The sequence below is a fragment of the Anomaloglossus baeobatrachus genome, chromosome 1, assembly GCF_048569485.1.
Source record: "Anomaloglossus baeobatrachus isolate aAnoBae1 chromosome 1, aAnoBae1.hap1, whole genome shotgun sequence".
Taxonomy (NCBI): domain Eukaryota; kingdom Metazoa; phylum Chordata; class Amphibia; order Anura; family Aromobatidae; genus Anomaloglossus; species Anomaloglossus baeobatrachus.
In genome coordinates this window covers 744,802,222-744,827,159 of record NC_134353.1, presented here as the reverse complement: position 1 = coordinate 744,827,159, position 24,938 = coordinate 744,802,222, and the positions used below count along the sequence as shown (strand labels likewise).

The window sequence follows — 24,938 nt, the reverse complement described above, 5'->3', positions numbered from 1 at the left end:
CCGGAACAATTACTCCGTTGGCCTGCAAGGATGCCACGGCCTGTGAGAAGGCGGCGGCTTTGGAGCAGGGGAGAGTGGACATAAAAAATCTGTTTGGCGGGCTGGAAGAAAATTCTATCCTGTAGCCGTGGGAGATGATATCCCGCACCCACTGATCGGAGACGTGTTGAAACCACACGTCGCCAAAGTGGGAGAGCCTGCCACCGACCAAGGACGTTGCTGGCGCAGCCAGATAGTCAAGAGGAGGCTGCCTTAGTGGCAGCGGCTCCTCCGTTCTTCTGAGGACGCGGCTTCGCGCGCCAGCTGGGTTTTCGATCCTTGGCTGAGTTAGTGGATGAGGCTGAGGGCTTAGAGGATGACCAGTTAGAGGAACGAAACCTCGACTGGTTCCTGCCCTGGACAGGTTTCCTGGTTTTAGTTTGTGGCAAGGAAGTACTCTTCCCGCCAGTGGCTTCCTTAATTATCTCATCCAGTTGTTCACCGAACAGCCGGGACCCAGCAAAGGGGAGCCCGGCAAGATACTTCTTGGAAGAAGCGTCTGCTTTCCACTCTCGAAGCCACAAGATCCTGCGGATCGCGAGGGAATTAGCGGAAGCCACCGCCGTGCGGTGAGAAGCCTCCAGAATGGCAGACATGGCATAGGATGAAAAAGCCGAAGCCTGAGAAGTTAAGGCAACCATCTCGGGAATAGAGTCCCTGGCGAGGGAATGTATCTCCACCAGAGAAGCAGAGACTGCCTTAAGAGCCCACACTACTGCAAAGGCCGGGGAGAACGAGGCTCCTGCCGCCTCATATATAGATTTGGCCAGAAGGTCAACCTGGCGGTCAGTGGGATCTTTAAGAGAGGTGCCATCGGCCACAGATACGACTGTCCGGGCTGAGATTCTAGACACCGGAGGGTCTACCTTTGGTGAGTGAGCCCACTCCTTGACCACTTCTGGTGGAAAGGGAAAACGGTCATCAGAACTACGCTTTGGGAAGCGTTTGTCAGGACAGGCCCTGGGCTTGGCAACAGTGGCCTGAAAACTGGAGTGGTTAAAAAACATACTCCTTGCTCTCTTAGGTGATGTAAACTGGTGTTTTTCTACCAGAGAGGCTTGTTCCTCTGACACTGGTGGATTGAGGTTCAGTACGGAGTTAATGGATGCAATCAAGTCACTAACATCCGCATCACCCTCAGATAAATCAATGGGGTACATAGAAGTAGCGTCTGAGCCCACAGTAAAAGTATCCTCCTCGCCCTGCAATTCAGCTCGTGAATCAGAGCCGTGGGACGAGGAAGGAGAAGAGTCCCTGCGTCTCCGTTTAGGAGGACGGGGTCTTAAATCATGCTCTGTTAGCTCTGCAGAGCGAGTCGGAGCAGCAGAGGCGCCCTGAGAAGGGGGCTGATGCATGGTCATTAGAGTCCGAGACAGCTGTCCCATGGAGTCGGCAAAAGACTGGGAGATAGCTCTGGAAAAAGATGCTACCCAAGCCGGGGGTTCAGCCACCGGGGCCGGAGCAGCCGGAGGAACCCGTGAGGAGGCTCCAGGCTGAGGCACCACCATGTTAGAGCAGGCATCACAATGTGGATATGTGCTCGGTTCAGGCAGAATGAGCTTACATGCAGTGCATATAGAGTACAGCTTTGCAGACTTGCTCCTAGTGAGAGACATGCTGCTGAGGTGGAGGCTCTGCAGTAAAGAATACACTCCTTTAGAATGACCCCCTGAGAGTGTATAATAAAGTCCACAACCAGAGGTTGTGGCTTACCAGACCGGTTTTTGTGTGCCCTCCGGATTCCACAGCTCGGACCCCCAGTGATGCAGAAGTTGCAGCAGCCAGCGCCGATCAGTGTGTAAACGCTGATAAAATAGCGCCGGAGTGAGGAGGGGGGGCGGGGTTGAGCCCAAGAGCGGGAACCGGAGGGCCAAGGAGAGATACAGGGGAGGGAAACATCTCCTCAGAGAGGAGTGTCCTCCCCTCTGCTGAACGGCCGGTGGGCAGCGCCGCACTGTTCCCCTGCCTGACTGACATGCAGGGGAACTGAAAACGAAACTAGGCCGCAACTGAAGCCGGGGCCTAGATTTTTACATGCGGCCGACGAGCAGGCACCTTCGGCGCGGTTCTCAGGAAAAACCTAGAGAACCGGCCGGAAATCACAGCAAAGTTAACAAACACACTCTCCCCTCAATAAATGTACAAGGGACCCCTGAATAACGTCTCAATACTTAGCTTATGAGACGCAGGGCCAAGTCCCTGGGGGGGGGGGGGCGAGCGCTCCGTCCGGCAGGATCCTGACAGGGCTGCGGATGGAGACCGGTCTCCTGCACAGCAGAGAGAACCGTGATGGCTCCCACTTCAAGCCAGAGCCTCAGAGGATGGTGAAGGAGCGCGGCATGTGAAGGCTCCAGCCTTGTAAAGTCAACTTTAACAGCACCGCCGACACAGTGGCGTGAGAAGGGACATGCCGGGAGTCCAGACTGGACCCGCTTTTCTTCCAAATCTTTGAAATCAAAAAGCAGAGGATGCATGTGTGTGTGTGACCTCCTGAACACAAAGCATTGAACTGGTTAGATTTGTCATCCAGGGGGTGTATATGCTCGGAGGGTGGAGCTACACTTTCAGTGTAGTACTTTGTGTGTCCTCCGGAGGCAGAAGCTATACACCCATGGTCTGGGTCTCCCATAAGGAACGATGAAGAAAAAAAAGAGAATTTTGTTACTTACCGTAAATTCTTTTTCTTATAGTTCCGACATGGGAGACCCAGACCATGGGTGTATAGCTTCTGCCTCCGGAGGACACACAAAGTACTACACTCAAACGTGTAGCTCCTCCCTCCTAGCATATACACCCCCTGGTAGCCAGTCCTAGCCAGTTTAGTGCAAAAGCTGAAGGAGGACATCCACCCACAAGTAGAGACAGAGCAAAATCCGGAACAACCGGAACCTCTGTCTACAACAACAGCCGGTGAAAACACGCGGAACAAGAAACCTGCCGACAGGCAACAGGGAGGATGCTGGGTCTCCCATGTCGGAACTATAAGAAAAAGAATTTACGGTAACAAAATTCTCTTTTTCTTCATCGTTCCTTATGGGAGACCCAGACCATGGGACGTTCTAAAGCAGTCCATGGGTGGGAATAAACAGAAAAACTGAGAAGTAGGCGAAACCTAACTTCACAAATGGGCGACAGCCGCCTGAAGGATGCGTCTGCCCAAGCTCGCATCTGCCGAAGCAAGAGCATGCACTTGGTAGTGCTTCGAAAAAGTATGCAGACTAGTCCAAGTGGCAGTCTGACAGACCTGCTGAGCCGTAGCCTGGGCCTGAAAGCCTAAGAGGGACCGACAGCTCTGGTCAAGTGTGCCTTGATCCCCGGCGGGAGAGGCACTTGAGTACACTAGTAGGTATCGGAAATGGCCGACCTAAACCAACGAGCCAGGGTCTGCTTAAATGCCGAGAGGCCCTTACGCTGACCAGCGGTCAGCACAAAGGAGAGATGCACCGCCTAAGAACAGCGGTGCGAGACACATAGATCCGGAGCGCCCGCACCAGATCCAGAGTATGCAACGCCCTTTCAAAGCGATGAACAGGAGCCGGACAAAAGGAAGGCAGGGAAAATGCCCCGGTTAAGGTGGAAGCAGCAACCACCTAAGGGAGAAAGTCCGGAGTCGGACGAAGAACCACCTTGTCTTGATGAAGGGAGGACTCCGAAGAGAGTGCAGCCAAAACAGAGACTCTCTTGAGGGAAGTTATGGCCACTAGAAAGACCACTTTCTGTGAAAGACTAAAGAAACCTCCCTAAGAGGCTCAAAGGGGGGTTTCCGGAAGCCGTGAGGTCCGAATTAAGGTCCCAGGGCTCCAAAGGCCGCCGGTAAGGCGGAATGATGTGAGATGCGCCCTGCATGAAGGAGCGCACCTGGACCAGCCGGGCGATACGCCGCTGGCACAACACTGACAGAGCCGAGACCTGTCCCTTAAGGGAATTGAGGGATAGTCCTAGCTGCAGACCGGACTGTAGAAGGGACAGGAGGGTCGGCAAGGCCAAAAGGCCAAAAGGATACTTCCGAGCTCGAGTCATAGTGGAGATGACTTCAGGAGGGATACCAGAAGTCGTCAAGATCCATGACTCAAACGCCACGCCGTCAATCTGAGAGCCGCAGGTTCTGGCGGAAAGACGGACCTCGTGAGAGAAGGTCTGGACAGTCCGGGAGATGCTATGGCATCTCTACGGACAGACAGAGCAGGTCAGGGTACCAAGCTTGCCTGGGTCAGTCTGGAGTAATGAGAATGACCCGACGGCCCTCCTTTCTGATCTTGCGCAGGACTCTGGGCAAGAACTAGAGAGTGAAACACGTAAGACAGACGAAGCTGGGACCAAACTTGAACCAGTGCGTCTGCCGCAAAAAAACCTGAGGATCGTGGAGCCACGGTTTGACGGCTGAGACAATCTGCCTCCCAGTTTTCCACGTCTGGGATGTGGGCTGCGGATATGGTGGACTAGGAGTCCTCCGTCCACTGAAGAATGCGATGAACCTCCAACATTGCCAGGCGGCTGAGTGTGCCGCCCTGGAGGTTGATGTAGGCAAACGCTGTAGCGTTATCTGACTGGACTCGAATGTGCCTGGCCGCCAACAGATGGCGAAAGGCTTAGAGAGCTAGAAACACAGCTCTGATTTCCAGCACGTTGATCCAGAGGGCTAATTTGGACAGAGTCCAAGTGCCCTGCGCTCCATGGTGGAGATATACTGCTCCCCAGCCGGATAGACTAGCATCTTGGTGAGGATCACCCGGGACGGAGCCAGGAAGGAGCGTCCCTGAGACAGAGGGGCCGAAGCCACCACTGAAACGAGCCCCTGGTCTGTGGCGAAGCCACCACCCCGTGGAAGGAGGAAGTCCGCTTGTTCCAACAGCGGAAAATATCCAGCCGCAGAGGACGCAGATGGAACTGGGCAAGGGAATCGCTTCCATTGACACCACCATCTGATCCAGCACCTGTATTAGGTGCCTGATGGAACGACGTCGACCGCCAGCGGAGGGACTGCTGTTTGACTAAGGGCAGCTTCACAAGTGCCGACAGAGTCTCGAATTGCGTCCCTGGGAATATGAACTTCTGGGTCGAAGTCAGAGTGGGCTTGGACAGAATGACAAACCACCCGAATTGGTTAGAGTGGCGAGAGTGAGCGAGGCACTCCGCTAACAGTTTGCACTGGATGAAGCCCAGACTAGAAGGCTGTCCAGGACAAAAGGATCACTGCCAACCCCTAGAGGTCCAGGACCGCAATCACAGCTGCCCCGACCTTGAGAATACTCGAGGGGCCGTGGCTAACCCCAAGGGAAGAGCCACGAATTGGACCACTCTGATTGCAAAACGTAACCAACGCTGGTGTAAAACTGCGATTGGCACATGCAGATAGGCATCTCTGATGTCGATGGATGCTAGGGAATCTCCTTGGGTCATTGATTGATCGCAGAGACTCCATGCGAAAATGCCGCAACCTGAACATGCTTGAGAAGCTTGAGATCCAGGTCGGAAGGCATCGCCCTCTTTGGGTACTAGGAATAGATTTAAGCAGAAATCTCAGAACCGTTCCCAGTCGGGAACCGGTACAATTACTCCAGTGGCCTGCAAGAATGCCACAGCCTGTGAGAAGGCGGCGGCCTTGGAGCAGGGGGGAGTTGCAGAAAAAATCTGTTTGGCGGGCTGGATAGAATTCTATCCTGTAGCCGTGGGAGATGGTATCTCGCACCCACTGATCGGAGACGTGTTAAAACCATACGTCGCCAAAGTGGGAGAGCCTGCCACCGACCAAGGACGTTGCTTGCGTGGCCAGATAGCCAGGAGGAGGCTGACTTAGTGGCAGCATCTCCTGCGGTCTTCTCGTGCGCCATTTGGGTTTACGATCCTTGGCTGAGCCAGTGGACAAGGCCGAGGGCTTAGAGAACGATCAGATGGAGGAACGAAAAGAACGAAACCTCGACTGATTCCTGCCCTGGACAGGTTTCCTGGTTTAGGTTTGTTGCATGGAAGAACTCTTCCCGCCAAGAGCTTCCTTAATGATTTCATCCAGTTGTTCCCGAATAGTCTGGTCCCAGCAAAAGGGAGCCCAGCAAGGAACTTCTTTAGAAGCATCCGCCCTCCACTTCCGAAGCCACAGGAGCTTGCATATAACGAGGAAATTAGCCGAGGCCACCGCAGTGCGGTGAGAGTCTCCAGCATGGCAGACATGGCATAGGATGAAAAGACTGAAGTCTGGAAGTTAAGGCAACCATTTCGGGCAAAGAGTCCCTGTGAGAGAATGCATCTCCTCTAGAGAAGCAGAGATGGCTTTGAAAGCCGCACTGCTGCAAGAGCTGGGGAGAACGAGGCCCCTGCCGCCTCCATACAGATTTGGCCAGAAGGACAACCTGGCGGACAGCAAAGCCGTAAGTGAGGAGCCATCAGCCACTGATACAACGGTCCGGGCTGAGAGTCTAAACACCGGAGGGACCACCTTTGGTGAATGAGCCCACTCCTTGACCACCTCTGGTGGAAAGGGAAAACTGCCATCAGAACCACGCTTTGGGAAGCGTTTGCCAGAGCAGACCCTGGGCTTGGTCACAGTGGCCTGAAAACTGGAGTGGTTAAGGAACACACTCCTTGTTCTCATAGGCAAGGTAAACTGGCGGATTGAGGTCCAGTACAGAATTAATGTACAGTGGGATCCTTAGAGAGATGCCGTCAGCCACTGATACAACTATCCGGGCTGAAATACTAGACACCGGAGGGACCACCCTTGGTGAATGAGCCCACTCCCTGACCACCTGTGGTGGAAGGGGGAAACAGTCACCAGAACCTCGCTTTGGGAGCGTCTGTCAGGACAGGCTCTGGGCTTGGCCCAGTGGGCTGAAAACTGGAGTGGTTAAGGAACACACTCCTTGTTCTCTTTAAGGTATACTGATGCCTTTCTGCCAGAGGGGGATATTCCCCTGATACAGGCGGATTGAGGTCCAGTACAAATATAATGGACGCAATCAAATCATTAGCATCTGCATCACCTTTGGACAGATCAATGGTACATTAAGTAGCGTCCGAGCCCCCAGTAAAGACATCCTCCTCGTCCAGTGAGTCAGCTCGTGAATCAGAGCTGCGGGACGGGGAAGGACAGGGGACCCTGCGTCTCCATTTTAGGAGGACGGGGACTGAGACCAGATGAAGAGTCCTCTGAGAGCTTTGCTGAGCGAGCCGTAGCAGCAGAAGCTCCCTGAGAAGGGGGCTAATGCATGCTCAGCACCACCGGAGCAGCTGGAGGGACCACTGATGAGCCTCCAGGCTGAGGGACCACTGTGTTTATGTGCTCGGTACAGGCAGTACGAGTCTACATGCAGTGCATATTAAGAACAGCCTTGCTCTGATGTGAGACATGCTCCAGAAGTGGGGGCTCTGTGAGGGAATGCATCTCCAGAATGACCCCCAACAGAGTATATAAACAGAGGATATAAGCAGCTGCACAACTGGAGGTTGTGGCTTGCCAGACCGTTTAACATACATTTCTGTGCCCTCCAGTCCCCCAGCCCAGGCCCCCATTTGTCACAATGTGGTATCTCTGTGCCTATGCAGACACTGAGAAAATGGAGACCGGAGCGAGGAGAGGGGGCGGGGCCTACTCTGAGAGCGGGCAAATGATGTATACAGGGGAGGGAATCTTTCCTCAGAGAGGAGTGTCCGTTCCCTGTGCTGCACAGCCGCTGGGCGGAGCCACACTGTCCCTCTGCATAACTAATATGCAGGGGCAGTGAAACCGAAACTAGGCCTCAGGCGAAGCCGGGGCCTAGATTTAAACATGCGGCCAGCGTGCAGGCACCACCGGCGCGGTTCTCCAGTGAAAACTGGAGGACCGGCCGGAAATGTCACCACAGTCATAAAACACACTCCCCCCAATAAATAAAGTACAAGGGACCCCTGCAAAGACCACTTTCTGTGGTAAAAACGTCTCAATACTTAGCTTTTGAGACGCAGGTCCATGTCCCTGGGGGGGGGGCGGGGCACGCCGTCCGGCAGAATCCTGAACAGGGCTGCGGATGGAGACCGGTCTCCTGCAAAGCAGTGAGAACCGTGATGGCTCCCACTTCAAGCCAGAGCCCGAGGGGATGATGAAGGAGCGCGGCATGAGAAGGCTCCAGCCTTGTAAAATCAACCTTAACAGCACCGCCGACACAGTGGGGTGAGAAGGGACATGCCGGGAGTCCAGATTGGACCCGCTTTTCTTCCAAATCTTTGAAATCCAAAAGATCAAAAACCAGAGAATGCATGTGTGTGTGACCTCCTGAACACAAAGCATTGAAACTGGCTAGGACTGGCTACCAGGGGGTGTATATGCTAGGAGGGAGGAGCTACACGTTTGAGTGTAGTACTTTGTGTGTCCTCCGGAGGCAGAAGCTTTACACCCATGGTCTGGGTCTCCCATAAGGAACGATGAAGAAATATATATTATAATGGCCATTTCTGTTCAGACAAGGTACACCTGGCAAATGCTCCAAACACATTATCCGAGACAGCTGCATGGCGTCTGTAGCCTTCCCGTCAGTCCGTGTCAGGGGCGGTTACAGCGCCAGCTCAATAGGCACAGAGCAGTGACTGAACCCGCGCCGGTCGCACCTCTAAGGCCGGTTTCACATTTGCATTGTTTTGACGAAAACAGAATCCAGCACAGATGCAGTACAGTTCATTTATTCACAGTGGAAGCGCGACACCATGTGGTTGTGTGCTTCATACACAACCGCATGTGTCCACATAGTGTCGCGCTTCCACTGTAAATAAATTACCTGTACTGCATCTGTGCTGGATTCAGTTTCCGTCAAAACAATGCAAATGTGAAACCGGCCTAAGACTGAAAGCCAGAGGCTGCTGGTAGGAATAAAGTTAATTTTCTCCTAGCAGTGGGGATTTCAGTGCTGGCAGAATGCAGATTAACCCCAGGGTAATGGCATGTTTTTTGTGTTTTTACATGACAGGTTCCCTTTAAGCTTAAATTTAGATTATCTATATTAGATTAGTGGGTGCCAATTCCCAGTGCACTCAGATCAGCTCTGTGCATCCGGATGTACACAGCACCACTCTGCACACTGTGTAGTGGCCATCAGTGGAGTAGCACTAATAGCAGCAGACCACGCGGTGGCTATGGGGCATGTGAGTGGCTATGCCCGCTGGCAAACGTGTTGGGGACATATTGTATCGGGGGTCACTATGGAGCTTTACAACACACACTGCAGAGACTAGAGCAGCAGGGGACTGGTAGAGGCAAGTAGTTTTATTATTTTAAATGTGGTTTGGAGGGCTGCGGGGGTGCCGCCCACTATACTGTGCAGAGGGTTGTGGGGGTGCCACCCACCAAACTGCGCAGAGGGCTGCCGCCGCCATACTGCGCAGAGGGCTGCGGGGGTGCCGCCGCCATACTGCGCAGAGGGCTGCAGGGGTGCCGCCCACTATACTGCGCAGAGGGCTGCGGGGGTCTCATACTATGTGGCAGAAACGTGTTGGGGACATATTGTATTGGGGGTCACTATGGAGGCATAATACTGTGTAGTGGAACTGTCCGGTTATCATAGTGTTTGGGGGGGGGGGGGTTACCTTTGATGGCATCATACTTTAGCCACAAAAGGGTATTTTTGAGGGGGAGGTACAGGCCAATAGGACTTCTATGTGGTCCCATGGACCTCTGTTTGCCCCTGGTGGCCGTTCTTGGTTACAGCAGTTTAGCTCCTATTCTCTTGAATAGCGGAGCACCAGCACCTGAGAAGGGCAGCCGAGGTGGGATTAGTAGGGGATTTTACATTTTGACCCATAAAAGCCAGTCTAGAAGCATTAGTGTAACATATCTGTGCTCATGACACGAGAATGGAGGAGGAGGCGTTGTGTGTGACAGGACCATCCCGCAGACAGCTCTCCGGCTCCCATACACTGCCCCCGGACCACTGCTCTAGTCCCTGCAGGGTCCTGCCGTCCCCCATGTACCGAGGAGCACGCACTGGCATTATATGACTGCGCTGCGCTACATTCAGCCTGAACTGCATCTACAAACAGCGCATATTCTGCAGAAGAAGGAACCGAAGACAGAAGCAATAAATCAAAGAAGGAAGTGATTCGGCGCAGACGAAACAGAGGGGAATCCATGGCGCATCGGCGCCTGCCCGCACCTTACTGCCCGCACCTTACTGCCCGCACACTTATCCAGGAACTCCCGCAGCTCTATCCGCATCGCCTCCCTCAATACGTTCAGGTTCACCCGCCCGCAGGACAGATGAGACGCCATCTTTGGCCTCCCGATGACAGCCGGATTCATGTGATTGCCTGTGTCACGTGATCAGAAAGAACTGAGCAGCCCGTCCACCAGACAGCACTTACAGATCGCCGAGCGCCTTCTCTCTATTATGCTGTTATACTGGGTTACAGTCACGTGACCGGCGGCAGCTGCTCTTGTGCAATATATTGTTTGTTTTTTTACATGCATTTTTCTATGTGTAAATTACATTTAAATAGGAAAAATAGATGTGATTCTTGTAATTCTTAGATGGGTATTTTGAGGGGGGGGGGGGTGTTTTATTTGGCTGAAATAACGATATTGAAGAGGTTTCCCCAACATTGCCGTCTGCTAGCAGCCTCAGATTACCAAGACAGACCTCACCTATTCATCAAAGCTTTCATGGCAGAATTCTGAAAAGTCACAGAATTTAGGTCTAACTCTTTGGGGTCCGCCCATTTTTCTAAAGCCAGCCAAGGTACAGCAGACAACTGGGGGCTGATAGAGTGGGAAGGGCCATCGTTAGTTGACCCTTACCAGCCTAACAATAGCAGCCTGCAGCCGCCCCAGAAGTGGCGCATCCATAAGATGCGCCAATTCTGACACTGGACCCAGCTCTTCCCGTTGCCATGTTGCTGTGGCAAACAAGGTAATAAGGAGTTAATGGCAGCCCACAGCTGCCACTAAGTCCTAGATTAGTGATGGCAGTCATTTATAAGACCCCACCCGCATCACTAATCTTTACGTAAAAGTAAATAAACACAAAATCCCCAATAATCCTTTATTTGGAATAAATTACAAAAAGCACCCTTTTTCACCAGTTTATTAACCCCCAAACACGACTGCAGGTCCAAAGTAGTCCACACGAGGTCCCACGGCGAATCAGCTCTGCTACATCCCTGTCCTGTCACAGCGAGCGTGATAGAACATGACTGCCAGCTGTGAGTGCAGACAGAGCAGCGCGATCAGAATGATCTCGGGTGAACCCCTGACATCACAGCTCCCTGAGTTTTGGGCCCCGCAGTACGTGTATCGCAGCAGTGATGTCACGGGTTCACCACTGGGAGGTTCAGGCTGTGACTAAAGTGAGTCACGCGATCAGCAGTGACGTCAATCAGGTGAGTCCTCCTTTTGCGGTTCACTTCAGTCACGGCCTGCTTTGCTGTCACGGGTAGAGGACTCCAGCAGTGGCCGCAACAAACCTGAGTGACGTTATCAGTGACCGCGCATCTCACTACAGTTGCTGCGTGGAACTCACAGCGGACAGTCATGTTCTATGGCGCTGTGAGCGTCAGATGTATCAGTGCTGGAAGTGTTGTGGGACTTTGTGTATTATGTCGGACCTGCAGGGGTGTTTTGGGGGTTAATAAAGTGGTGAAAGAGGGTGCTTTTTTGCATGTTATTTCAAATAAAGGATTTTTGGGGTGTTTGTGTTTATTTACTTTCACTTACAGATTAATGATGGGGAGGGTCTCATTGACTCCTCCCATGACTAATCTAGGATTTAGTAGGAGCTATGGGCTGCCATTAACTCCTTATTACCCCTATTGCCACAACACCATAGCAATTGGGAAGAGCTGGGTAAAGTGTCGGGATTGTTGCATCTCCAGGCTGAGAATACTAGCTGTGGGGCTTTATCTTGGCTGGGTATCAAAATTGGGGGAACCGCATGCCGGTTTTTTAAAATTATTTATTTTACTGAACGATGTAGACCCACCCACCGGTGTCTGTAATTGGTTGCAGTCAGAGAGATGTCACTCAGCGTGGGGGCATGTCTGACTGCAATCAATCACAGACGTCGGTGGCCGGTGGAAGCAGTGAATATGTACGAGCCTAATGAGCGGCCCTGAAAGAAAAATGAGAGGCCGCGGAAGCAGTGTGACAGCCATGCCACGCCGGTTATCAGTGAGAACGAAGCACTTTGAGAAAGAGAGAGAGAATTTATCCTGGAACAATGTGGGTGACCTGTGTTTTTTGTTACAAAAATGCAAGTTAAAACACATGCAAAATGCACAAATTTGATAGCAATGCGAAGAAGACTGAAAAGACAAAAGGCGCTAATAGAGTACCAACATTACAAACGTTTGTAGGAAAATAATCAGATGTGCTCACCTGATAGAGTTGTGAAAATAGTCACAACTGCTATTGAAAGCGTGTAAGTTACGGCTGCAGCAGGCACCACGTGGAGATAGCGTCAATAATTCATATAGAAGTGGACTCCCTACATTTCACCTACATTCTCATAAGAACTGTATCGCATGCACTGTTATGCTATGTTAACTCTGTATTAACACTGTACTGACTGTAATCATTTTCTTGTTATAGTTTTTACCCGTATAAAACAGTATCTTGGATATACCATATTCCGTATACAGTATTCAACTGCATCTTGGATATACCGTATTCACCTGCATCTTGGATATTCCTATATTCACTGTATATTCCACGTATACTGCAATCAAGTTCACGTTACCAGCTAATAAATCAAGGCTACTGAATTCCAGTCTGTTTATTTGAAATGTGAATGAGGGTTTAGCTGTATGCTGGAGATTCACAGCGTAACATGAAAGAAGGCAGAACAGCGTTGTAACACGATTTAAGGTGGTATGTTGAAAATATACCGTGTGTATGGCTCTGTGTGTGCCATGATTTTGACACACGTGTTCTCCATGTGCTATCCGTAATAGCACACGGAGAGCAGCTGTTGTCCGTGGTGCTGATGTCTCTGGTGCTGCTATCACACTTGCTTCCGTGTTCGTGGTGCAGTGAATATGCAATGAGCGGGTCCCGAAGCAAGTGACAGCAGCGCCGAAGACAGCAGCGCTAGAGACAGGTGAGTATATAAATTTAATTTTATTTCAAAGACATGTGTTTTCTGCGGTACATATCACATGGATCACACCACTATGTGGTCCGTGACATCAGTGATGCCGGAGAAAAAACGGACTTGTCTCCATGCGAAACACACGGACATGCGGTCCTTTTTTAAATTACTGATCTGTGCACAAACCCATTGATTTTCATGGGTCTGCATATGTCCGTGATTTCAGTACGTCTAAAAACAGAGCCATACGTACCAGAATCACTGACGTGTGAAGGAGGCCTGACATCTGTTTTTTCACGAGAGCCACACGGACCCATGTCATTTTATGGTGTAAATCACACGTCTGTGTTTTCACACGGACCATGTGGCTAACACGGAGGCGTCCGCTTTTCTCTGGTTCCACGGATGTCACACGGACCACACACTCAAGTGGTCCATGTGACATGAGTATAACACATCCCGGAGAAAACATGTATCTTTAAAATAAAGAATTTTATACTCTCCTCTCAACAGCTCTGCTGTCTCTGCTTCTGCTCTTATTTCCGGGGCCCGCTCATTATACTATTTACATATTCACTGCACTGACCGCTGACCGTGAAGTAACAGCAGCAGTGCAGGAGACTGCAGTTTTAGGAAGAGGTCAGTATAGCTGTTCCTGCTGTCCGCGTGCTATCCCCACATGGCACACAAAAAGCACACGTTTGACCCCTATTTTATGTGAGCCCAACAGCCAGTGGCAAGGCGACCTCATTTTTGTTGGGTACCTATTGTTACGTCCGGGTGGTGGAAACACTGGACCGTACACCGGGTTCCCTTGGGGAGGCAGCCAGGCCGGTCACCCCGCCAGAGGGTCTTGATGCACGGCAGCCGAAGCACTATTGGTAGCAAGACAGTCCGTAGGGGAGCTGGAAGGTAGATGTCGCTGAGAACATGGAGTTCTAGACGCTAGTCCGGGTGACGAGGCTCGGGTCCGAGGCCGGGTTGTAGGGTCAGGCGGGATCCGGAACCTGCTGAGCGATAGGACGGGTCACCAATCGGAGCCAGGGACTGGAGACTGGCGGAGCTGCAGAGGTGGTGGAACATCCGCCGAAGTCACCGTCAGGGTACTGGCACGGACGTGGTTCGGAGCGGCTGGCGTGGCAGGACAGGCTCTGCGAGACAGACAGGGGTTAATACAGGACACAGCAATACGGGGACCTGAACTCCTAGCTTACTAAACACGTAGAACAGGCCCCGCCCACCAGGAAAGAGAATCCTAATATACCCTGTACCTGTCTATGCAATTTCCTGTTTCTAGGTGCTGGCCCTTTAAGAAAGGGTCAATGACCGCGCGCGCGCCCTAATGCGCATGCTCGAGGCCCGTGTGCCAGAAGCCAGTCCAGGGAGCGGTGCAGAGGAAGCAGGGGTGCCCGGCTGAGTGTCCCACGTCGCAGAGGAGCGCCGGGAGCGGGGAGCTGGACGCATGGAGGGCGCAGGCGAGGAAGAGGAGGCCGGGACCGGAGTGGTGAGCCGGGGACGCCGCCGGGAAGCGGGGAGCGGGCCACGGGGACCGGAAAGCGGGGCACGGGGACCGGGAAGCGTGACAGTACCCCCTCCCCCACACCCCCCTCCCCGCAACCGGGACAGGAAAGCACGAATCAGAGGAGTGCCAACATTCTCCCGGGGCTCCCAGGACCTATCCTCGGGACCATAACCCGACCAGTCCACCAGGAATTATTGCCGACCTCGCACGGTCTTCATGGCCACGATATCCCTTACCGCATAGATGTCATCGTCAGCGATGGGAGGAGGAGCAGGACTGGCATCAGCGGAGAAGGGACCAAGGACGACAGGCTTGAGCAAGGAAACATGGAAGGAGTTGGGTATCCGCATCGTGGCCGGGAGCTGCAGCTTGTAGGAGACTGCATTAATCTTGCTGATGACTTTAAACGGCCCGATTTAACGAGGACCCAACTTGTACGATGGTAACTTTAATCGGACATATTTGGATGCAAGCCAGACCAGATCACCTGGGGAGAAACACGGGGGATCCAGGCGCCTCTTGTCCGCATGTCTCTTCATCCGCAAAAAAGCACGTTCTAGGGAAGACTTGACAGAGTTCCATATAACTGAGAAGTCCTGGACCAGAGCATCTGCTGCGGGGACATCGGAAGCCGAGGATACTGGCAACGGGACAGAAGGCTGAAGTCCGTAAACGACCTGGAAGGGAGAGCTGGAGGTGGACTCGCTGATGTGTTGGTTGTGGGAGAATTCAGCCCAAGGTAGGAGCGTGGACCAATCGTCATGATGGATGTTGACGTAGTGGCGCAGGAAGGAGGTCAGGATCTGATTGACCCGTTCCACTTGGCCATTCGACTGAGGATGGTAGGCCGAAGAAAAGTCCAAGGATACTCCCAGATGTTTGCAGAGAGCCCTCCAGAAGCGCGAGGTAAACTGAGTTCCTTTGTCGGACACAATGTGTGCGGGAAAGCCATGCAATCGGAATATGTGTTGTATGAAGGAGTCAGCTAGCTCCTGGGCAGAGGGCAGCCCGGCCATGGGAACGAAGTGAGCCATCTTTGAGAAACGGTCCACCACAACCCATATGACCGTGTGTCCGGAGGATAAGGGTAAGTCCGTAATGAAGTCCATTGCAATATGTTGCCACGGAACGGAAGGAATGGGCAGAGGCAGAAGACGTCCATATGGTAGGTGCTTGGGTGTCTTGTTCCGGGCACAGGATGGACAGGCTGAGACGAAGGTTGCGACGTCTTTACGGAGGGACGGCCACCAATAGTGACGGACAATCGTACTCCAAGTCTTCTTCTGACCAGCATGGCCGGCGATCTTCGAGGCATGGCCCCATTGCAGGACTCTCTGTCTGTCAGTATCTGAGACATAGGTTTTCCCAGGGGGTATCTGAGTCAGAGCGACAGGAGCCACCGGAATGACTTTACTGGGGCTGATGATGGGCTGGAACGTCTCCTCCTCCAGCTCTACGGGCACGAAGGACCTGGACAAAGCGTCTGCCCGCACGTTCTTATCCGCGGGCCGAAAATGGAGTTGGAAATCAAATCGAGCAAAAAACAAGGACCAGCGGGCTTGTCGCGGGTTCAGTCTTTGGGCTGACCGCAGGTACTCCAGATTCTTGTGGTCCGTGTAGATGATCACAGGGTATACTGCTCCCTCCAAGAGGTAGCGCCATTCCTCCAAGGCCAGCTTGATGGCCAGTAGCTCCCGATCCCCGATGGTGTAGTTGCGTTCGGGTGCCGAGAAGCTCTTGGAGAAGAATCCGCAAGTGACCATCTTCCCGGTGGAGGATTTCTGCATCAACACTGCCCCGGCTCCTGAGGAGGAGGCATCCACCTCTAAGGTGAACTGTCGGTTCAATTCAGGGTGATGGAGAACCGGGGAAGAAGCAAACGCCTGTTTCAAAGAGCAGAACGCGGCATCGGCCGCCGGTGGCCAGTCCTTAGGATTAGCTCCCTTCTTAGTCAAGGCAGAGAGAGGCGCAGTCAGGGCAGAGAAGTGCGGGATGAATTGACGATAGTAGTTTGCAAAGCCAAGGAAGCGTTGGATAGCCTTCAGTCCGGAAGGAGGAGGCTAGTTGAGGATGGAAGACACTTTCTCTGGGTCCATCTGCAGGCCAGTGTCCGAGATTACATAACCCAGGAAGGGAAGGGACGACTTTTCAAAGACGCACTTCTCGTACTTGGCGTACAGACGCTTCTCTCTAAGCCTTTGGAGCACTAGCTGCACGTTCTCTCTGTGGGTCTGTAGGTCCGGAGAGAAGACCAGGATGTCATCCAGATATACCACGACACAGACATAGAGGAGATCTCTGAACACGTCGTTCACTGTAAAATGATTAAAATTAATACATCTAGTTATCAAATATTTCATAGTAAGACATATACGTTCATAGTTCTGTTTATGTTGGAGGGCATAGGTTATTAATAAAGTTTATAAGGGATAAATATTAAAATGCCCATATTGAATATACTTGAGTGCTGAGCATGGAAGGATATATTTAAATCCTTCCCGAAGCTTCCCGAAGTTTCCAGAAGGTTACGTAATATGGAACTATATTCAACTGTGTTCCACTAGAACGCCCTATATGGTCTGAACAGCTGGTATATAATGCACGATGGAGGGGGCTACGGGTCGCTCCTCCACATTGCCTGCTATCAGAAGACTCCTGTGCAAGATGAAGACACGTTGTCCGGCCTAAGAGATGACATCCCCTGCATTGCCATTCAGGACCCAAGGAAAGATGGGTAAAGACTTCCCATTGATCATTATGGACTAAATGAACTCTTTGCGTAAGCTTTCAACGTATATTATTTTTCCTTTCTGTAACTGAACCCTGGCAACCATTTTTAAATAGATAAAATACATTTATTTTTTACATTTTTGAGGTCTTTTCATTCATGCGCCTTTACGTATTTGAAGAAAAATATATTTAAGAGTATATTTTTTAACATTTTGGCGAGCTCAGTCATTCGTGATTTTTTTATACATTTTTGTGCTTCGTTTTTCACTTTGCATAAGGGGGGAGAGAGACATCAGAGACATATGCAAAAAATCACGCAGAACCTAGGAAATACGTATAAGTCAAGTTGCATGAAAGTTTTTTGAACTTTAAAGACTTTATAAAGCCACAGAAGTTAACTTTTGACGTATTTTTTGAGCAAGAAAGATAAAGTCAGTCCATAAGAAGTATTGGACGTGTTGAACAAGGTGAATCAAGTCTTAGAGGATCATCCATCAGTTCATCTGATCATTTCAGGTAAGAAAATGGATTTTATCTCTTCATATGTTAAGCAAAGTAAACTTCAGTTCACTTATCCAGATATTTCTAATGTGGAAGAGATTTGGTTACGCTTTTATGAGGAGTGTGAACTTGAGAATTCACGTATAGAATGTGCAAGGTCTTTTAATAGAGAGAAACAGAAAATCAGAAATGTCTGTCATTTAGTCTATGATTTTCACAAGTTAATCGTAGAAAAGTGTAAAAATGGTGGAAATAGACAACCTGAATGGTCAGGAGAGTCAGTGACAGAGAAATCCAAAGACTGCTTAGAACCTGGAATGTCAGTCAGTGATATTGTGAATTCTGACTGTAATGTTGGCTGTAATTTTGCAAATCAGAATTTTGATAATGGCGGCAGACATGTGCTACGTAATCAAGGTCATTTTCAGGACACTGGGAAAGAAGCAGGAAATGACGTAGAGAAGCCAGAAGGGGGAGGAGCCAGAGTGGGACACGTGCAGAAAGGACACGTGCAGAGAGAAAATGGCGACGATCAGTTTCTTAAAATAGAACAGGCTAAGTTAGGGATTAAACTTAGAAAAAATTTATTGGACATATGCAAATTAATTCCCGCATATAATCCTAAAATACATGTTTGCAGAAATTCAGAGATATTTGAAAGTTCCATTGAGAAGTTAAATTTAACCAATAGTGAGACGAATCAGTTATTTCGTATATGGATACCTCAGCATTTCTTTAGACAATTGGCTTTAAAAAAGTTTTCTGACAATGAGACATTTGATTGTTCAAATGATAACGATATCATAAGGCTGAAAAATCTCATCTTCTGTGCAAGGAATGAATCTGATCCAAATTATGAGATGTTGAAGGAATTACAAATTGAACAGAATGAGAGTACGTTCTCATTTATGTCCGTTTTTGAACGTTTGTATAGGGCGGTCATTCCAAATGTCAGATTGGATGGAATGATACGTTTATTCATCAAGAAATTTAATTTCCTTGACAATGCAGCCTGTGCGGTGGCATTAAATAAAAAGTCCCTATTCGAATGTACGACATTTATCGATTTTGTTAGAAGTCGCCAAAGTCAATCAAAACAGAAATTAATTAATTCTGAAAAACCAACAGTGTCTCCCAGATCCAGATATTTCTGTGATAGGGTGTATGAGATTCGAAGGAAGATGCATACGTGTTACAAATCATACAATCCATCCCAATTTCTATCGTCTAAAAATCTTTTTTTCACAGGAAAAACCCTTGTCTCCAGTGACGGGATCGGTCACTGGGATTGAGGATCCCAGACAAATGATGAGTAAAAGCTTTGAAAGACAGAAACAGGTGTCTTGTGGAGATCCTCTCCCTGGGTCAGGATTTGATAGCCCGCGACAGCTGGGTGGTCTTTCAGAGAGAGACATTCTCTCTCACTTAAGAGAAAACCTTGAATTACATAAGTTCAGAGATTCCTATAAGTCCAATGTGAATCTAATAAATCGAATCTTTGAAGAAAAAATTAGGTATGGTCTTCAGTTAAATAAAGTGGATTTCTGGGTAAATTAATTATTGTTTGATAAGTATGTTTATTCATATACAGTGAATCAATGTGTATATATATACATATATATATATATATATATATAAAATTAAAGGTAGTGATAGTAAATCAAGGTCATATTTTCATTTAGTAAAATGATAGTTTAACGTTATAAATTAATAATTTGATCTCTGTATATGAATAATAATATTTAAAATAAAATAATAAGAGAAAGTAACGGATTTTAAGTGTTTCATTTTTATCATAAGTATGATAATAATTTTATTCTTTTATTTCCCTCAGAATTTATCAGTAAAGCAAATTGATGGAGTATTAACTTTTTTTTTTTTTTTTTTTTTTACATATGTTCTTGTCCTCAATCAGGTAACATATATTTTCTTGTGTAAGGTTAATTCGCGAAAGCATGATTGATAATAATTATTATTTTCTCAGGTACCAATGGTCAGAGAAGTATACTTGAACGTTTCTTTTATGAATATAGATATCTCCTTTAGAGTTATTAGAAATGTAATCTGAGCTTTGGAGTGTAGTAAAACTGCTTGCTGTCTTGGAATGGTGTTCTTTGCACGTAACCAGAGCATGACTTGGTACTAAAGCTAAAAATAAATGTTTGTTCCATGGTCATATGTACAGTGTGTAATACATTGGAATTTGTTTTTTTTCGAGAAGTACTTCAAATTAGTAACATAATCTTTGAAATGCGCATAGAATAATTGGGAAAACAGGGATTTGTGTCCGTCAATGTTTTTATGTGAAAGTATATGTTAAAGAACCATGACAGTCTTGTGTGTATAGATGTGTCTATGAATGATTGATTGTTTGAGCAGCTGCTAAAGTCAGAGTACTTGGATCCAGAGAGAGAGAGAAAAAAAAAAGGGGGAATTTTTGTTTTAACTTCGAGGTTATAAGATATGTATGTATACTATCTAGAATAAATAAGTTATAGTACATGAGTATAAATAATTAAGGAATTTATACCTGGTATATATATATTATTCTTAGACATATTTCTTTAATATAGAGATGTTAGGATCTTTTGTGTTAGTCACTTCTTTTACTGATACATAGATTGGTAATTATTTTTCTTTTCAAATATGGAAGTGATATTTATAATATGGTCTTGAAGATATACCACACAAATTTTAATTTAATTTAATCTAAACATAGTAATTTTTATAATATCATATTTCATGATATTGAAAGGGAGAGGTTTGGTCTCAATCACACACATTTATATTTGATAAATATATGTGTTTACAGGATACTTTAATAATTAATATTTCAAGTACAAAGGAAGAATTGGGAATAAAAAATATATTTGAAGTATATCATAATGCATTTATATACTAAGAGAAGTGTATTATTTGCAAGGTTACATGACTTAATTATTTTTTATAGGTTACTGATAGGTATGGTAATCCTATAAGATACTGGTAACATTAAGGTTAAAGACATAGGTGTTATATACATAGAAGGCCTTATTTCTATTTCAATTTTTATTTTTATTCCGATTTTCATTTTTCCTTTTATTCCTATTTTTTATATTAATTATTATTTAATATTCACATTTTTAATCAAAATCTTAAATTATACAATTTTTATTTTTTCTTCAGATTTTAAATATCTCAATTGAGAAGACACTTCAATATTTAGTTCAGTAATATCTAATATAAGAATATTACTTTATTAAATATGAATCATATTAAAAGGGAAAAGTTCCATTTTTTGGAAGAAAAGATACTTCCTTTATCAATATATATACAATTGTTTATTTCCTAGTAATACATTATTTTTATATTAGTATGTTAACACAATAAGGATGAAATATTACTTATGGTTACACATTTCTTTATAGTAGGTTATTTAATAAATAATAGGCAAATCAAATAAATTAAATTAGAGTAATAAAGATGGAAGATCGAGGTACATCTAGGTTTACCTTCCTATATTTACAAATAATATATATTATATTTTTAATCAATAATAATTTATAATGAGTATTGTTGTGTTTTGATGGAATCATCCAGTCTTTTCTAAAAGGTTATTTGCTTTGGTTTATAATTTTACAAATGATCTAACTAAAAGCCACATTGTTGCCTTTCATATTTATAATATGATACATGTTATAGGTACACATTATATTATTTCATACTTTATAGTATATTTTGGGTACATTCAACACATTGCCACCTATGGGTTTGGAAGGGTAATGCACCAATGACAAAAAAGGTCATTACAAAAAAATACTATTGTCTATACCATTATGCAGTATTATTACATCATTCTAAGTATCAATTATATTAATACTTCTACGATAATAATAATGACATGGTATTATAGTATTAGAGTTATGATATGCTGTGACATTTATTAGTGATAGTTATTGCCATATTTGGTATTTAGATTAGGGAATGAAATCAATCAAGATTACAGAAGATAAAAAGACTTTATAATTTTCCTAAGTTAAAAGGGATTCTGCAAAAAGGTCCAAAAAGGTAACGTCTCAAATAAGACTGTGAAACATACAATACACTTACCGTGCTTGCACCTCAGAAACGCAATATCTTTTGGTTCAAGGATGGACAATGACACATGGTCTGTGCATTAAGACCTCCCTAAAGTTACTAAGAAGAGCAATGACGTGTTAAAGTTAACCCCTGTCGTGCTGACCAAGAACGTCTTAACATCTGTTATTCGACAACAGGCAGCATGGAGGATAAAAGGTGACTAATGTAAATTGCACTGCACAGACATCAAAGACTTCTGCTATTCTTCTACAAGTCATGAACTGTGGTTTATCAACACTGGCTATGGTCTTTGTAATAAAGAATATAGTTTATGGACTTTGATCAAACGATGATAAACGCAATACGGGACTGTATGAATTGGTAACCATTCATTTTTATCAAAGGAGTTATTTCTAAGAGACTGTGTTTATGCCGGATTACATCGGAGATAAGAAGACATCAATTCAGAGGACATCATATGGTGACCGGATTTGTTTTTTTTGCATTTCTTTTTAGGTCTAGCGAAGTATAGTTATATATTTTTATATGATTGATTAGTCACGGCCTGTCATAACATGAATCAACATTATTATATTATTGAACTTACAACATGAATAATGCAAATTAATTATTATTTATCATTATTATTGATATTAATCCGTTATTGACAAATAAGGAAAGAAGATTTGTTATTTTAATGATGTATTAATTAATTTTCGGGGTTGCTCCACCCACTTCAAGGGGGAATTGTAAAATGATTAAAATTAATACATCTAGTTATCAAATATTTCATAGTAAGACATATACGTTCATAGTTCTGTTTATGTTGGAGGGCATAGGTTATTAATAAAGTTTATAAGGGATAAATATTAAAATGCCCATATTGAATATACTTGAGTGCTGAGCATGGAAGGATATATTTAAATCCTTCCCGAAGCTTCCCGAAGTTTCCAGAAGGTTACGTAATATGGAACTATATTCAACTGTGTTCCACTAGAACGCCCTATATGGTCTGAACAGCTGGTATATAATGCACGATGGAGGGGGCTACGGGTCGCTCCTCCACATTGCCTGCTATCAGAAGACTCCTGTGCAAGATGAAGACACGTTGTCCGGCCTAAGAGATGACATCCCCTGCATTGCCATTCAGGACCCAAGGAAAGATGGGTAAAGACTTCCCATTGATCATTATGGACTAAATGAACTCTTTGCGTAAGCTTTCAACGTATATTATTTTTCCTTTCTGTAACTGAACCCTGGCAACCATTTTTAAATAGATAAAATACATTTATTTTTTACATTTTTGAGGTCTTTTCATTCATGCGCCTTTACGTATTTGAAGAAAAATATATTTAAGAGTATATTTTTTAACATTCACCAATTCTTGGAAGACTGCCGGAGCATTACACAGACCAAAGGGCATGACACAATACTCGTAGTGCCCATCCCGAGTGTTGAATGCGGTCTTCCATTCGTCTCCAGAGCGAATGCGAACCAGGTTATAGGCCCCACGGAGGTCCAACTTGGTGAATACACGAGCTCCTCGGAGCCGATCGAATAGTTCGGGGATGAGTGGCAGAGGGTATTTGTTTTTTACGGTGATCTGGTTTAATCCCCGGTAGTCAATGCAAGGGCGCAGATCACCTTCCTTCTTCTTGACGAAGAAAAAACCTGCTCCGGCAGGGGACGAAGATCTCCGAATGAACCCCTTTGCCAGGCTCTCGGTGACATAGGCAGACATGGCCCGTGTTTCAGCAGGGGACAAGGGGTATATCCTTCCTCTAGGAGGTGTAGTTCCCGGCAGTAAGTCGATGGCACAGTCGTAGGGACGATGAGGCGGTAGTACCTCTGACTCCTTTTTATCAAACACGTCCGTGAAGGACCAGTAGGCAGAAGGCAGTCCTGGTAGAGACTCTGGAACCGGAGGTCGTCGGATGGGCTGTATGGATCTCAGACATCTCTCGTGACACGAGGAGCCCCATCGGGTAATTTGACCTGTACTCCAGCTGACCGACGGTTCGTGTGCCCGTAACCATGGGAGTTCCAGCAGGATCTGATGAGACATGCGTGGGAGGACGTAGAAGGTGATATTTTCGGTGTGCAGGGCACCGATCCGTAATTCCACAGGCTTGGTGATCAGCGAGACGGTGTCAGAGAGGGGTCTCCCATCTACAGAGGCGATCACCAGCGGTTTTTCTAGTGGGAGAACAGGCACCTGGTACTTATCCACCGTGGCCTGCTGGATGAAGTTGCCTGCTGCTCCGGAATCGAGATATGCCTCTGCCGTGAACCGGGTCTCTTCTGTAGTCACTTGAACAGTCCATGTCACGGAGTCTGAGAGAGTCCCAGCACCTAGGGTGGCCTCTCCTACCAAGCCTAGGCTTTGGAGTTTCCCGGCTTCTCGGGACAAGAGCGTAGCAGGTGTGTGCCATCACCGCAGTAGAAGCAGAGACCCTTTGCTAGTCGTTCTGCTCTGCGTTGCTCAGACTGCCTCAGGCGGTCAATCTGCATGGGCTCCTAGGTAGACGCGCCAGGTGACGCCGACTGGGGAGCGATGGACTTCAGTGGTGGGGAGGAGTGCCTTATCGGACGCCTCTCGCGGGACACCTCTTTGGATCGTTCCTGAAAGCGAAGATCCACTCGAATCGCTAGAGCGATCAGGGCATCCAGGGTGGAAGGCACGTCACGACCAGCCAGCTCATCTTTAATACGACCCGAGAGTCCCTCCCAGAAGGTGGTGGTTAGGGCCTCATTGTTCCACCCTAATTCCGAGGCCAAGGTGCGGAAGCGGATAGCATATTGGCCCACCGTCAGAGTCCCCTGACGTAGCCTGAGGAGCGATGAGGCGGACGCGGAGGCGCGTCCGGGCTCGTCAAAGGTGCTACGAAAAGCCTGCAGGAACTCCTGGATGTTGGTGGTTACCGGATCCTCCTTCTCCCACAAGGGGTTCATCCAGGCCAGTGCCTCTCCCTCTAGATGGGACATCACGAACGCGACCTTGGCTTGGTCAGAGGCAAAAAGGTGCGGCAGCAGCTTGAAATGGA

General features: G+C 47.5%; 1 protein-coding gene across 2 annotated transcripts in view; it reads right to left on the bottom strand.

Annotated features, from left to right (window-relative positions):
• Window positions 1-10,313, bottom strand: part of VPS33A (VPS33A core subunit of CORVET and HOPS complexes) — a 95,833-nt gene extending 85,520 nt beyond the window's left edge. Inside the window, exon 1 of one of the 2 annotated variants that reach the window (XM_075323211.1) lies at window positions 10,169-10,313. In XM_075323211.1, the coding sequence (XP_075179326.1) occupies window positions 10,169-10,300 (132 nt within the window). In that variant the 5' untranslated portion in view covers window positions 10,301-10,313. Of the gene's footprint in view, window positions 1-10,154 lie in introns of both variants that reach the window. The other variant, XM_075323220.1, reaches the window with a different exon arrangement.
• Between the last annotated feature and the right edge of the window lie 14,625 nt (window positions 10,314-24,938).